Source organism: Ictidomys tridecemlineatus, chromosome 1, assembly GCF_052094955.1.
Source record: "Ictidomys tridecemlineatus isolate mIctTri1 chromosome 1, mIctTri1.hap1, whole genome shotgun sequence".
NCBI lineage: Eukaryota > Metazoa > Chordata > Mammalia > Rodentia > Sciuridae > Ictidomys > Ictidomys tridecemlineatus.
The window spans coordinates 21,163,834-21,177,766 of NC_135477.1; the positions used below are offsets into that span (position 1 = coordinate 21,163,834).

Sequence of the window (13,933 nt, forward strand, 5' to 3'; positions counted from 1 at the left end):
AGCCACAGTGCTCTCACCTTTTGACCTTGCTGACTGGATATTTGTATTCAGTCTACAGTAGCTCCCTGCAAATTTTGGCAAGCTTGTACCTACCCAACCTGGTCCCAGGATCCATTTATAGCTTCAGTTCCCACGTCACTTTTCATTTTGCATTACAACCACACTGGTTCTCTTCTCTTGGTCAAAGAAAAACAAAAAAACACCATTCTGAGTTTTGCTGCTCCATTTGCTTCCATTGATCCATTCCCCTGGAACACTTTTCTCTACATCTCTTGTCTTAGAACTTCTCATCGTCCTTCAATGCTTGCCTTGAAAGATTTTGCAAGTTCCCCCTTAAGCACTCTGAACAAGTACATACACTACTACACGTTGTCTATGATATCCTTGATAAGCTAGCTTTTTCTTAGAGAAGCATCTATTGGGTTGGAGGGGCAGGTGGCATCTGGGATTGCCATCATGTTTGTCTCACTGTACATGGCCCATACCAACTAACCATGATAAACACTCCTCAGCTCATAGCGAAAGTTTGTGGAACCATTTTAGGAGCTGTCGATTTTGGTTCTCCCTTACTGAGAGTTCTGGTTCTCAGTTGTGTTGTGGAACTAGAATATCAGAACATACTTTGGAAGACTTTGTGTTTCTCTGGACTGATTCTCTTTCTGTCTATTGAGTCAGAAGGAAAAAAAAAAAACTGGGTATTTTCAATGCCTCAGGCCTGGCATTAGGAATTTATTTGAAGTCCTTAAGGTACTATCTCTTTCTTGCTAAAAAGAATGCAGGAACAGCAGAGAGGACTGGAGAGACGAGAGCCATGAGGTAGATGAGTGCTTTGTTCTGAGGCCATCCCTGGGGCAGAATTAAGATGAGGCAAATAAATAGAACTGGCAGGGTTTTCTGTCAGCCTTTTTGAGAAATGCAATTCGCATCTCCCCACTGCCTACCAAATGTTAAGGGCAGAGAAGGAAAGAGGAGTGAGCAGGCAACCTCAAAAAGAGCCAACAGCAGAAAGGGTTCCACCAAAGGAAGTCTCTCCATGAGTTGTGTGGCAGATTCCCAGGAAATTGCCCCTGACTTAGGGAAGTTACCTCAGGAAGCTTTGTGGTGAATAGCATCCCGTTCTGTCAACCAGAGACTTCAAACATATTATCAGGACTCTTAGCTTCAGAGCAATTTGCCTTGGACCAATTCCTATGGAATTGGTGTCTTTGCAACAATTTTGTAGCTGCAAAAGAAAATTTATATTGTATATCTAACAATCTGAAAAGAGAAGATACCCTGATTCGATTTAGGAGTGTTGGAAAGACCTTCCAGGCACAGTGACAATTACAAACATTTGCATTAATACAGTATGTTGAATTTTCTTTCTACTAGGAAAAAGATGCCATTCTTCTAGGGTTTTAACCAATATGTGAATAATAAGATTGGGGGGAACTGAGAGGAAACTGCTTTAATATACCGCCTTCTCTCACCCCATATTAATCTGCTATAGCTAAAGACACTGCATCTCATTCATTCTCGAATTCAAGCTCTTTAGTCCCCTTTTGTAACTCCTCTATTTAATCTCTTGACTGTCCCTAGCATCCAAATTGTAGCTTCATAGGCCACCTGAAGAGGGCGCCACAGATGCCTGAGAGTTGGTTATAAACTCACATCAAAACTAACCCTTAAAGTTGCATCCTTTACAATTAAGTCTATTTTTATCTGCACTCTTCTTATAGCACACAAAGGCAGATGGTGAGAAAACAAGTCAACGTGAGATTTTTTTTTTTTTTTTAAACCTCAGGAGAGAAATGTGACAGAAAGGAGGAGTGTTGACAGCCCCAGACCAGCACAATGACAGTGTGGAGGTTTAGGCCCTGGGACTGCTAATAGGTCTTGAACGTGGATGAATATTGGGTTTTTGTTTATTAAGTTATATTTACAAAGACAGGGAAGTGGTCTCAGATATCGCAGAATGATTTTAGACAAGAAGGATTTTCTGCCTTTTATTCTTAGTTAACCAGAATCCTTTCCTATTCCCCTTTCAAAATTTCTGCTTCTTCTATTCTTTTCCCATAGTTTGTACCAGCATTTGCAGGATCGGAACAAATACCTTCTGTGAATGGCATTTTGGGATGCATGACAAAGCATTAGTAGATGCACATTACCCTCTTAAAACTTGCTCAAGTTTTCTTTCTTTCTCTTCCTAATCTCTCTCTCTGTTCCTCTTGGCAATGCTGGAGAAAGCTGCTGCTGCTTTCTCTGATGTGACAGATAGTAATGATAGTTCTCCATTCTGTCTTCTGACAGTCAAAAGAAACCTTGGAGCTAGACACAGACAGGGAGGGAAATAAATCTTATTTAGGTGCTGCCAACACTATGAATTTTATTAAAGGACATTGACTTGTTCTACACGAAAAGCCTTCCACTGGCAGCTGAGATGGAATCAGTGGGGAAAGTGCTTTCATACCTTTCCCTTCTTTGCGGAGGAGAACTTTGCTGTCAGACTCTGTAGGTTTAATTAACACATTAACTTGAATGGCTGAGAGTTAGTTTTAGTATAATGCCAGGCTGGACAATTAATTTCTTAGGGAGAAAATGTTTGAAGTCGTAGGTGGGGTACACAGAGCCATGTTGTCTTAGGGTGAATGTGCAAGACTCTACTTGCAAATCTTTAGGAGTTTCAAATGCAGTGATATTTATAGACTTAATTTTAAGATATTAGACTATAACCATGTATCCTTGGAAGCAAAGCTTATTCCTCTAATTCCATAATCCATCTGCTGAAAAACCTGAGTTCCTTACTATGTAGATTTATGACAGGGGGCTTAACTTGGTGCAGAACCAACCCCCCCACACACATTATCTACTGTGCTCTAGGCATCTATACATACAGAAGAATGGAATTCATGAAATCTAAAAACATTGCAATCATTAAAAAAGCAGGAGTATTCTCAGATACTTTAGCATGATTTTATATAGGAAGAAGTTCCTACCTTACATTATTAGAAGGCTCTCTTTAAATATGACTAAAAACTAAATATAAATATGGGATCTGTAGTTCACTAGTATCTGTTGTTGAATCACAGGTCTTCGGAGATGAGGCCAGTGGGAATCTTCATGGGTAGGTGAAGGTTTATAAAGAAGGCAGCCTTTGATGTGGCCTGAAAGAAAACCTGGCATCAAGGCAGACAAGGCTTGAAGGAACCTGTGGCAGGGTGGTCGGCCTGGGTAAAGGCAGAGGAGGGGAATGTGCCTAGGTGGGAGTAGGAGGATGAGAAAGCCCACCCACTAAGACCAAAGGGTACCTTTCCAGAGGTAGAATTGGAATGGATGTCACTGAGCTGAATGAGAGAGGCTTGGTTTATTGAATTGTTTTGTATACCCACTGCTCCAGGGACCTCTAGATGCTCACAAATAACAAAGCAGCCTTTTGAAGATATGAACAAATATCATGGGACATACCTGACTGGTCCACAGGCTCTGAATCCAAGCCTAGGTGATAAATTTACAAAGACAGGGAAAAAATAAAAAACACAGATGCTGGCACCCAACGATCCTTCACAGAGATGAATTATCTGTGGGAACAGGGATGGCAATTCCTGGGAGTAACCGTATGAGCCCTTAGAGTTTATATATGATTTTTACAGGATCTACGTGAGTCTAGGCTTCATACACGGAATTATTATTTTGAACCCTCTTGACTCTGTTACGTTTGTATTGCATGTAAACATAGATATTTACGTGGTTTTGCATATAGACATAGGCATACTACAGTGGTGTGAACTCTCTTCACCCTAAGCTCATATGAAGAAGGGTAGGTCTAGGTTTAAAAAAACAAATAGAACAGGTAAAAGGGAAATTTGGAGCTGGAGTGTGAAGCGGTCTCGTTGGTCTCCCTGGTTCCATGTCCTGAGCTGCTTTCCTCAGCCATACGCTTCCGCCATGATGTTCTGCCTTGCCTCCCGCCCAGAGCAATGTAGCCGGCCATCTGTGAACTGAGACCTCTGAAACCATGAGCCCCAAAATAAACTTTTCCTCCTCTAAAATGTTTCTTGTGAGGTCTTTCGGTCACAGCAGCAAAATGCTGACTAAAACAAGGGGATGCTTCCAATGACCTCAGCAACTTCCAGGAGGCCTCACGGCTCAGAGGTTCCAGTGCTTCTCAGTGGGGTCCCTCTGGGATCAATCCTTTGACACATGGGATTTGGGGAGACATTCAAGATCCGAAATCTAATGATGAGCAAAGAAAAAATAATACAATGTGCATTGAAATAAAAAGCCACAGATTCTCCTTGCCTGGATGCTCCAACACTCTCCAGCTGTATCTGATGGAGCTGCTCATCTTAGTAGCATCCTCTGTGGAGTCAGGCTGTGTTCTGATCAAATGGACACAATGTCATAGCAGGTTCCTTAAAGGGTCAGTAAATATTCTCTTGAGATGCATTGTTCCTCGGTCACGCCTGGTGCATCTACAGCCGTGGTGAGTCACTTGGTGAGTCATTTGACCCTCCCCTGAGTGTCGAGGCTGGGCAGAGATGAGCAAGCTGGGCGGTCACGGTGCTCAGTGCAGTGTGACTCACCAGTCACTCTGTGGGAGCCGGCAGATACCGTGGTGGAATACTGAGGGGCAGGTGCATTACAGACCAGGAACACAGCAGAAAAGAGATGCTCTGAATGACCTTTTCCAAATCAGTAACAAAGTGCCCATGGGAACTGGGGTTCAAAGAGCAACGAGATGCCATCAGAGGATGCTTTTCAGGGCAGAAAAAAATCACAGTATGAAAGAAAGACTACCAGAGCAGGAATGTCAAGGAGCAATGAGGAATAAGCCATAAAAAAAGGAAAAAGACATTCTGAGAGATGAACTATATGAGGGCCAATCCCCATCGTGAGTAGGGACTCTGTGCAGTTGCCCTGGGTGAGTACTAAAGCAGTGTAGCAAGTGGATTTTAAATCTCACCAGCTGTGGAGCCATCTGTAAAACAGTCAAAATAATTTCATTTATCAGAGCGATGCATTAACACAAAATGCATGCTAAGCACTTGATTCTGGTAAAAGCTTAGTCAATATGGAGTGCTGTTTTATAACCTGAGGTTCCTTTGGTGACTCATAAAGACCAGCATTGGCTCCTCCTTGCTGCAGGATCAAGTCTGGTCTCCCTAATGTGACGTTCAGAGCTTCTTCCACGATGCCCTCAACATGCTCATCTGCACTCATTTACATAAACCAGGCTTGTTCATCCAGGGTCCCTGCCCACCTCACCACTTTGACCCATGCCGCTCCCCTTGAGTAATGCTGTTTTTGTTAGTTTGAATCCTGCCATTCACTCATGTCCCAACTAGTTCTCCACTAAGTCTGTGAAGCATCCCTTGCCAACTCTTGGCCCTTCCTTTATCCTGGGGGACAGGCCTTGCCTTTCTATCACTTTAGTCAGGTACAGGTTACACTGAGCTAAGTCTACATATTCCACCTTCCAGTCTCCACAGTGTTGTGGATGCCAAGTCAAGTGGGACCCCAGACTTTATCTCCAGGCAGAACATGGTATGGATTTCAATTCTTTCTGGCATGTGATTTCTAACAAGTCAACTAACCCTTCTGAGCCCCGGTTTTCTCAACTCTAAAAGGTATTTGTTAATATCTATCTTGTAGAATTTATGTGAAGAATAGAGAGAGTTATTGGAACACTTGGTTGGCATGTAGCAGGTGCTCAATGAATGGCAGGTATTATTATTAGTGATTTAAAAGTGAAAACTGTTGCTTGTGCATTTGGTGTACCCTAGGGCTCATGATATCTCTCTCTCTCTCACTCTCTCTCTCTCTCTCTCTCTCTCTCTTTCTCTCTCTCTCTCTCTCTCTTTTTACAGTTATACAGCTCTGCCGAGTTTGGGAGAAGATGGCAGCTTATCCAAGAAGGGGTGGTACCAAATCGGTTCTACTGGTAAGTCTCACCTTACCCTCTGGCACATTAAGATACTGTGTAGTAAATGAGCATTGGAATTCCCGCCTTCTGAGAGCAGGTGTGACACTGGGGCAGTCAACATTGTTGGGGAATGTTAAAAGTTGTGTCACAAATTTCTTCATAAGCCCAAAATGGGTCATTGAAATTAGAAAGCTGTGGGGACTTTGTATGTGATGCTGTGTTATGTTTTGATGAGTCTATGAGAAAGACATTTTGAAAGAAATAGTGATTTTTATTACTAAAAAGCATTTTATACATATAATGGCATATTCCAATAAGTAGGTCTTACTTAGTGTGAATGTAGATCTTTTCATTCCTCATTTCAGGTCCTTGGAACTTCCTGCAGTCTGGGACACAGTCAGTCATCCTAGTTTCTTGTTTAGCCTTCCAGAAATAGTCTTTGAATTACCAAGCATGTATACTTAGATAGTCTTACTTTGCTCAGGCTGCTGTAACAAAATGCCACAGACTGGAGATTTAAACAGAGTCCTGGAGCCCAGAAAGCTCGAGATCAAGGTGCCTGCAGGTTTGGTTCCTGGCAAGGTCCTCCTCCTGGCTCCCAAATGGCTACCTTTTGGCTGTATCCTCACATGGTGGAATGCAGGAGAGCTCTTCTTTCTCTTGTTGTTCACCTGTGGACACTAATTTCATCATTTAGACTTCACTTACATGACTTTACCTAACTCTAATGATCACCAAATGCCCCACATCCAAGTATTATTACAACAGTCAACAGTCGAGGTGAGGGCTTTAGCATGTGAATTCGGGATGATATAAATATTCAGCCCATAACCTACACAAATACAGGTATTTGCATTCATATAAATGCTGCTTATTCACAAGGATCTATCTGTGCCTCACTTGTTAGAGTATATTGTTATCTATTGTGTTTAAAATAGTTACATATCGTTTTATTTTAAGAATATATATGGAAGATGAATCATAACACTATTGAAAAAATATACATATTTGGGCACAGTAGAACATGCCTGCAATCCCAATGATTTGGGAAGCCGAAGCAGGAGGATTGCAAGTTTGAGTCCAGCTGGACAATTTAGTGAGACTGTCTCAAAATATGAAGTAATAAAGGGCTGGGGATGTAGCACAGTGGTAGAGCGCCACTAGGTTCAAACCTCACACCATGAAAAATTAAAAAAGAAAATAAGCTACATATGTTGGTGGGATGTATATATGGTAAACAAGAGATACGGGAGCAGGGAGGAGAGGCGGGGAAAGAACAGCATGAGAAATAAAGAAAGCAAAGAAAACAGTGGGGTTTTTTGCTTGATTTTTGTTTGTTTTTAAACCTTCCTTAGTTAAATTAGCAGTGATCTCTGTGGGAATGGGTGGCTGAACTTGAACTCAAAAAGAAGGGAAATAACATAATATTGGCTTTTGTGTTTCCGAGGGCCTGGATCCTAGCAAAGTAAAAGCAAAGTTTGGAACATTTTATTGTAATTTTAATATTAACTTATCAATACCTTTCAAATTTACATTCACACTTCTGCCAAAATATGTGCTTCCCTGGGCCCCAGCTTGGCTAATCTGACTGTGGAAAAATCATCTGCCGTGTTTCCAGGCCTTTGCTGCTGTAAACAGGGCTACAAGTGACCTGCTCAGACCAGTGTAATATCCCCTGGCCTCCTGCTCACATTGTCCAGAATCATCTGACAGTGACCTTTAAGGAGAATGAGCTCCCTGCAACCAGGGCAGTGGAAGGACCTCCCTGCCCTCTCCTGGGGCCACACTGCCTCCAAGGACAAAACATGCAGATGGCCTCCATGAGGCACATAACTTCTCCCACCTCCATGCCAGCTCCCCTCCTTCTAGAGGAACTTCTAAGAGGAATGCATTTTTATCTTTCTCATTTCCAAACACTGCCCTAACATTCCTGTGGGAGTTGAGAGCCAGAGAACTGCATTAGAGAAATCTCTTAAAAAGCAAATGAAACTGCCCGGAAAAGTGAAAGACAAGCCATTTGCAAATAAACTGCCTCAGAGATCACACAGAGGGACTTCTGTATGGACTGATACCATTTCCTCCCCTGTGGCTGCAGTCAGCCTTTGAGCTTCTGTGACCAAAAGACCTGACAAGAACAATTAGAGGAGGACAGGTTTATTTGGGGGTTTACTGTTTCAGAGGTCTTTCTCCCTTGATGGCCCCACTCCATTCTTTGGGGCCCGAGGTGAGGCAGAACATCATAGTGGAAGAGCATGGTGGAGGAACATGGCTCAGGACATAGCACCAGAAAGCAGAGAGACCCAGACTCCCCTCACCGTAGACGGAGTATATACCTCAAAGCATTGTACCTAAGGACCTTCCTCCTCCAGCCCACTCTACCTGCCTGGAGTTACTATGTAGTTAATCCCTGTCAGAAAATTAATGTACTGATTAGGTTAAATCTCTCATAACCCAGTCATCTTAAGGGAATATTACTCAGCCATAAAGAAGAATGACTTTAAACTATCATGTTAAATAAGACAATCCCCCAAAACCAAAGGTCAAATGTTTTCACTAATATGTGGAAGCTAACTCACCTCTAAACTTTGTCGCATTGTCTCACACATGAGTTTTTGGTTTGGGGGCACACTTCACATTTAAACCATAAAACACCTCTCAAAATGAAATTTTTCTACCCAAAGAAACCTTTGCTACAAAGAAGCTACTCACCTCTTTCCTGCTGCTCCTCTTGATAAGGGAGACCTGAGACCTGACCCCTCCCAGGGCCAGAAATTCAGCTGTGCTGCTTCCACAGGTTCCCTCCTCTGGTTAGCATCCCACCCTCTCTTATTCAGGACACCATTTGATCTCGGTGTAATTTTGCCTAAAACTTACAATGTCAGTTTTTTTGTTTTTTGTTTTTTTTTAACAATCTCTTCCTTGGGGCTGGGGATGTGGCTCAAGTGGTAGCTCGCTCGCCTGGCATGCGTGCGGCCCGGGTTCGATCCTCAGCACCACATACCAACAAAGATGTTGTGTCCGCCGAGAACTAAAAAATAAATATTAAAAATTCTCTCTCTCTCTCTCTCTCTCTCTCAATCTCTCACTCTCTCTTTAAAAAAAAAAAAAACAACAATCTCTTCCTTTTCTTGGTGTTTAATCTACAGAGAAAGGTCTCAGAAAATAAATAAATGAAAGAATGAAATAAATGAAAGGACTCTTCCCAGTTCCTCCTAGATATGGACTTAATGCTTTGCCAATGGGAGAGTTACCAGGGACCAATTGTTACTCAAGTCAGGCTTCTAAGGGACTACAAATGTGTATGTGGTACCCAGCACTAACGGGAAGATGGTACCCATTCAGAGGACTGGACAGGGTTTGTTCCTGCCAGTAGAAACAAACAAACAAACAAAAATTGACTACTGTGACAGACAAGGAAAAGGAATTGGGATGAGAATATTGCCGCTGTATGTGACATATGATGCACAATGTTTTATACCTCACTGGAAGTCTTAGCTGCTCATAGCATTACTATAAGATAAATAGACCATGTCCTTTCCTATCTATTCCTTAAAAAGAGGGGTCTTCTATTTGGAAGCTTTATTATCAAAGCCATGGTAACCAAATGTCAAAAATTATTATCTTTATAAAAGCATTTCCCATTATTGTATATGAATCCTAATAAATATGTCTGTTAAGTAAAGTAAATGAAACTTCCTTCTCTTTTCCTTTGGGAGCAAAAATACACATCTTTTCCATTCAAGCCCTAGCAGTGTGATAAGCACTATTCAGACGTAAGCTATTTAATCCTCATAACAGCTTTCTGAAGGAAGCTGTTCATTATCATCAGCAGATGGGAAATCTATGGCACAGAAAGATTAAGTAATTTGGCCAAGGTCACACAGCTAGAAAGAGCAAAAGCCAGGATTTAAATGTGAGCTGTTTGTCTCCAAAGACCATGCTCTCCTAAATCAGCGGACACTATTGCCTCTGCCTATTGGCCTTCTTTTCTGGGTTGGAGCAGTGAGCCCTGGACGTCTAGTTCACTTGGGCAGATGAGTGGCAGATACTCAAAGCTCCCTTGGCCATAGTTCTGCCTGTATATTTCTCCAACTGGACTTGGCAAAGGACCCCTTAAGTTCTTTAAGCTTGGGTGTATTTTTCCGAGAAGGGATAAGATCTTGTAAATTGCACAGTGCCATGGCTGTTGATGGAAGTCTCTTGGTCTCTGCCCACATGGCCTGTGTTCTGACTCTGAGCTACTTCCTGATGCCAGCAGAAAACTTGTCCTTCAGAGAAATACCTATTAGACCCATTCCTGGAACACAGTTGCTTCAAAGTACATAGAAACTAAAAGGCTGTTTAGGATTATTCGACAAGTTTAATTAAAAGAAACTTGCTTTAATCATTTCTGCTTGGAGCTTGGCTCTGGAAGTATAGACAGGCTTGAGAGGGATTTCTCTGTGCTACACTGAATCATTAAGAGATCATAGGTAATAGCATCACACTTGCCATAGAGGAAAAATGAAGATGAGATCTTATCTTTTCCAAATCACCTAATGCATTTCAGAATTATCTTTATTTGGGGATGACAATAGCCATGCCACCCCTGAAATGACAATTGTCAAATAATTATGAGATAAAACCGCTCATTCTTATCTTATTACAGCAATTGCTGTCATAACTACCATAAATATGAACTCTCTTCCAAGGAGTTCAGACTGCTTCCAGGACTGACACAGGACATCATAGAAAACGCATTTTGGCACAGAAGTTCCATTAATGGAATAGATGTCCTTTTTATTTACCTGACAGCAGTAGTGGTCTTCTCTTTCCCATGTGAGAAGTCCATTGAACTCGGAGATGGCACAGCCTGGAGAATAAGGCCTCAGGGACACTGAAGTCTGAGTTCCAGCTCTGCCATTTGCTAAGTAGGGGGTTAGGAGAAGTTAAGTCACTTCTGTGGCCTCAGTTTTCTCCTGCGTAGGATTATTAATACCTCCTTCATTAAATGAGATGCTTCATGCGGGGTACCTAAGACTTGTTTGTGCAAGTGCTCCATGACTGTCAGTAATAACATTGTTAAGAATGATGGATTTTATCTATCAGTTCTTTTCCCCCACCTTGTGTCCGTTCTCAGGTTGGCCTTCCCCATCTTGTGGAAATGGTGGACACGGCCATCTTTAGACTAACAACCTAGCAGTTTAGGAGTGTCCTCACCCACCCTGCCTCACAATTCCTTTCTCTCCAGGAATTGAATCTGAGTGTCCTGGCCTGGGTCAAGAACACGTTACCCACAGAGGCCAGACACAGATCTACCCTGGAGACTGAAGTAGGGGTGGGGTTGAACCCAGTCTCACTGCATGACTTAAGATGGGGGAACGATATGACTTCTAAAGAAGAAAAGGAAAATGTTTTTTAAAAGACTGTTATTTTAAGAAGGGAGCATAGATTCTCAAAGGGAGAAGAATGCAGATGGGAGATCTGAGATAAGGCTCCATCAGGGGTTTGTATTTTGAGTAACTGTAATGGTCTAGGTGCATATCAATTCTTGGAATTGGTCTTCATGTCTTCATAGCACCATTGTGAAATCGTGGTTATGATCCCCATTTTGACAAATCAGAAAAGTGATATAGTTTATTGAACACAGCATGCATAATATGTAAGAGCCAGATTTTCAAGTATAGTCTCTGTTGCTTGCTGGTAGTTGTTTGGATCAACCCAAAATTCAAGACTTCTTTCCCATTTGCATCCCCCCATTAAAAAAAAAATGGGTAGAGAAAAGGCCCCATTTAAATTCTAAAATGACATATTCTTTAGTTTAATAGTTCTCTATGTAAAAGTCGAGGTGTTGCTTTTGACATTGAAGAACATGGAATTGAAGGTCAGTGGTACCCAGATGTCTCAAATAAGTGAAGCTTGTGCCAAGAGCCAAATTCACTATAAGAGGTTGAAGAATGTGATTTGTTGGCTTCTGAGTTTAGGATAAAGCAATAAACTAGTTCTCATTATAAGCCACTCAGGTATCTAGTAAGTATTCAAAAATAAGGGAATCTTTTAACTGACTAACTGTTAATAATAATTAAGGTTTATATTATTGATATGCTGGCATGCTATACATGAAGCTGACTGGTATCAAGGACAGATGAATGGTGATTCCATATTTACTGCGACTAATTTATATATAGAAAATTAAAAATTTGCTCAATAATGAACCTTTGTTATTTTGGAAAGCGAGCCCTGTTTCAATGGTATTTTCCAGGGGTCATTTGACAGCTGTATTATATATCAGAGAGATAAAGTAATGCTTTAAACCCTATATTCAATGTGTTTGAGCATGTACGATGTCCTCATTGTTTCCCATAGTTCAAGGTCAGCTTCCCATAGTTAAAGATTGCTCATTTCATATCTTTGCAAGTCCCATTTATTGAGCACTTCTGGTGGGTCAAGCCTGGAGCCAAGTGTTTTGCTTATATTATTAAATGAGTCCTCAAAATCAGTGATGGGAAATCGTTTCTTGATCAAGACTCCTCTCAAGACGTGATAAAAAAAAATGCAATCTGTCTTAAGAAAAAAAAAATTCAACAATATTGGCTCATTGGTCTGAAATATCAGAAGATCTAACTTTATCAAGACTGCACTAGATCTAGAGGCTTATGGAATGGCTCAGATCCTGATCTCTCCCTGTCACTCAGCTCCACTCTCCTCTGTATGAGCTTAACTCTCAGGCAGACTCTGTCTTTATAGTGGCCTCTGGCAGCTTATATCTTCTCAGGAAAAGAAAATACCTTCTTAGTACATGTTTCAGAAAAACTCCTGGAATTAAATCTTATGGGCCCGATTAGGTAACAGGCTCCTAGACATACCTGGGGGTAGAATCAGCCTTAATAAGCCACATGGACAGAGAGTCAGGAATGGTAAATCCCCAGGAAAGACTGAGCTGCTTCTACCCAAGAAAGGGGAGAGAATAATGGGAAGGTACCAACAAGAGATCATATTATCTGTAGATATTTTAATACTAAGTGCAGATCAGAAATAAGTAGGAGGTAAGTAGATAAGTTCAGTCCCATTAAGGTTAAATATTTTGCAAAATGTCACTTATTATTAGAAATGGTGATAGAATTTAAACCTAGGCTATGTCTAAGGAGCCTGTGCTCCTCATGCCCATCATACATTTCCATTTCATGACCCCCAACACACCAATAGCCCATACAGCTCATCTCCAGTTCTCTTCTTACTTCAAACTCTTACATAGGAAGATATTTTGCATACCTGGCCTAATGTGCCTGTCCAGGACTCTTTCCTGTAGCCTCAGATATCAGGTTTGCAAAAATATATTGTAGTCACACATCTATCTATAGAATATAAAATAGTTTCTCTTTCTGATTCTGACTTGTATTGCTGCTATTCATTCTTAAAATCTTATTGAATATTGCTACTGAGTCCATTCCAGTCCCCTACCCCATCTCACTTGTTGATTTCACGATTAGTTTGATACACATACACACACACACACAAACACACAGTTATCATACCCCTCCTTTTTCACTGAAATATACTGGCTATTCCACTTGGAAGTACTAACACTTCTAAGCCACCCACATGTCATGTCTTCTAAAATCTCAAAGGGATTTAGAGGACATGGCATGAGATGACTATAGCCCTTCTCCCTTTCCTCAGATGGATTTAGTATATTCAATAACAAGAAACTGAGCTTTGCATTTTCCCCCACATCCTACACACTGGAATTGGAATGGAGTCTAATGATGTCCCAAAGAGAAAGGAAGGAAGGAATCCAGCAAGCAAGAAAGAAAAGGCAGGCAGGAAATCCCTATCAAACAGCCAGATATGTTGGTAGCATATTAGGAAGGGAGGGGGCTGGGGTTTTTTTTGCTTATTTATTTGTTTGCTTGGTTGGTCTTTTCTTTCTTTCTTTCTTTCTTTCTTTCTTTCTTTCTTTCTTTCTTTCTTTCTTTCTTTCTTTCTTTCTTTTTCTCTCTTTCTCTCTTTCTCTCTCTCTTTCTTTCTCTCTTTCTCTCTTTCTCTCTTTCT

At 41.3% G+C, this 13,933-nt stretch overlaps 1 protein-coding gene across 10 annotated transcripts in view; it reads left to right on the top strand.

Moving 5' to 3' along the window:
- The window catches only part of Sorcs1 (sortilin related VPS10 domain containing receptor 1), a 474,759-nt gene that overhangs the window by 312,832 nt on the left and 147,994 nt on the right, over positions 1-13,933 (top strand). For all 10 annotated transcript variants that reach the window (XM_078052770.1, XM_078052650.1, XM_078052432.1 and 7 more), the window contains exon 5: positions 5,847-5,920. In XM_078052770.1, coding sequence (XP_077908896.1) covers positions 5,847-5,920 — 74 coding nt within the window. The remainder of the gene's footprint in view (positions 1-5,846; positions 5,921-13,933) is intronic.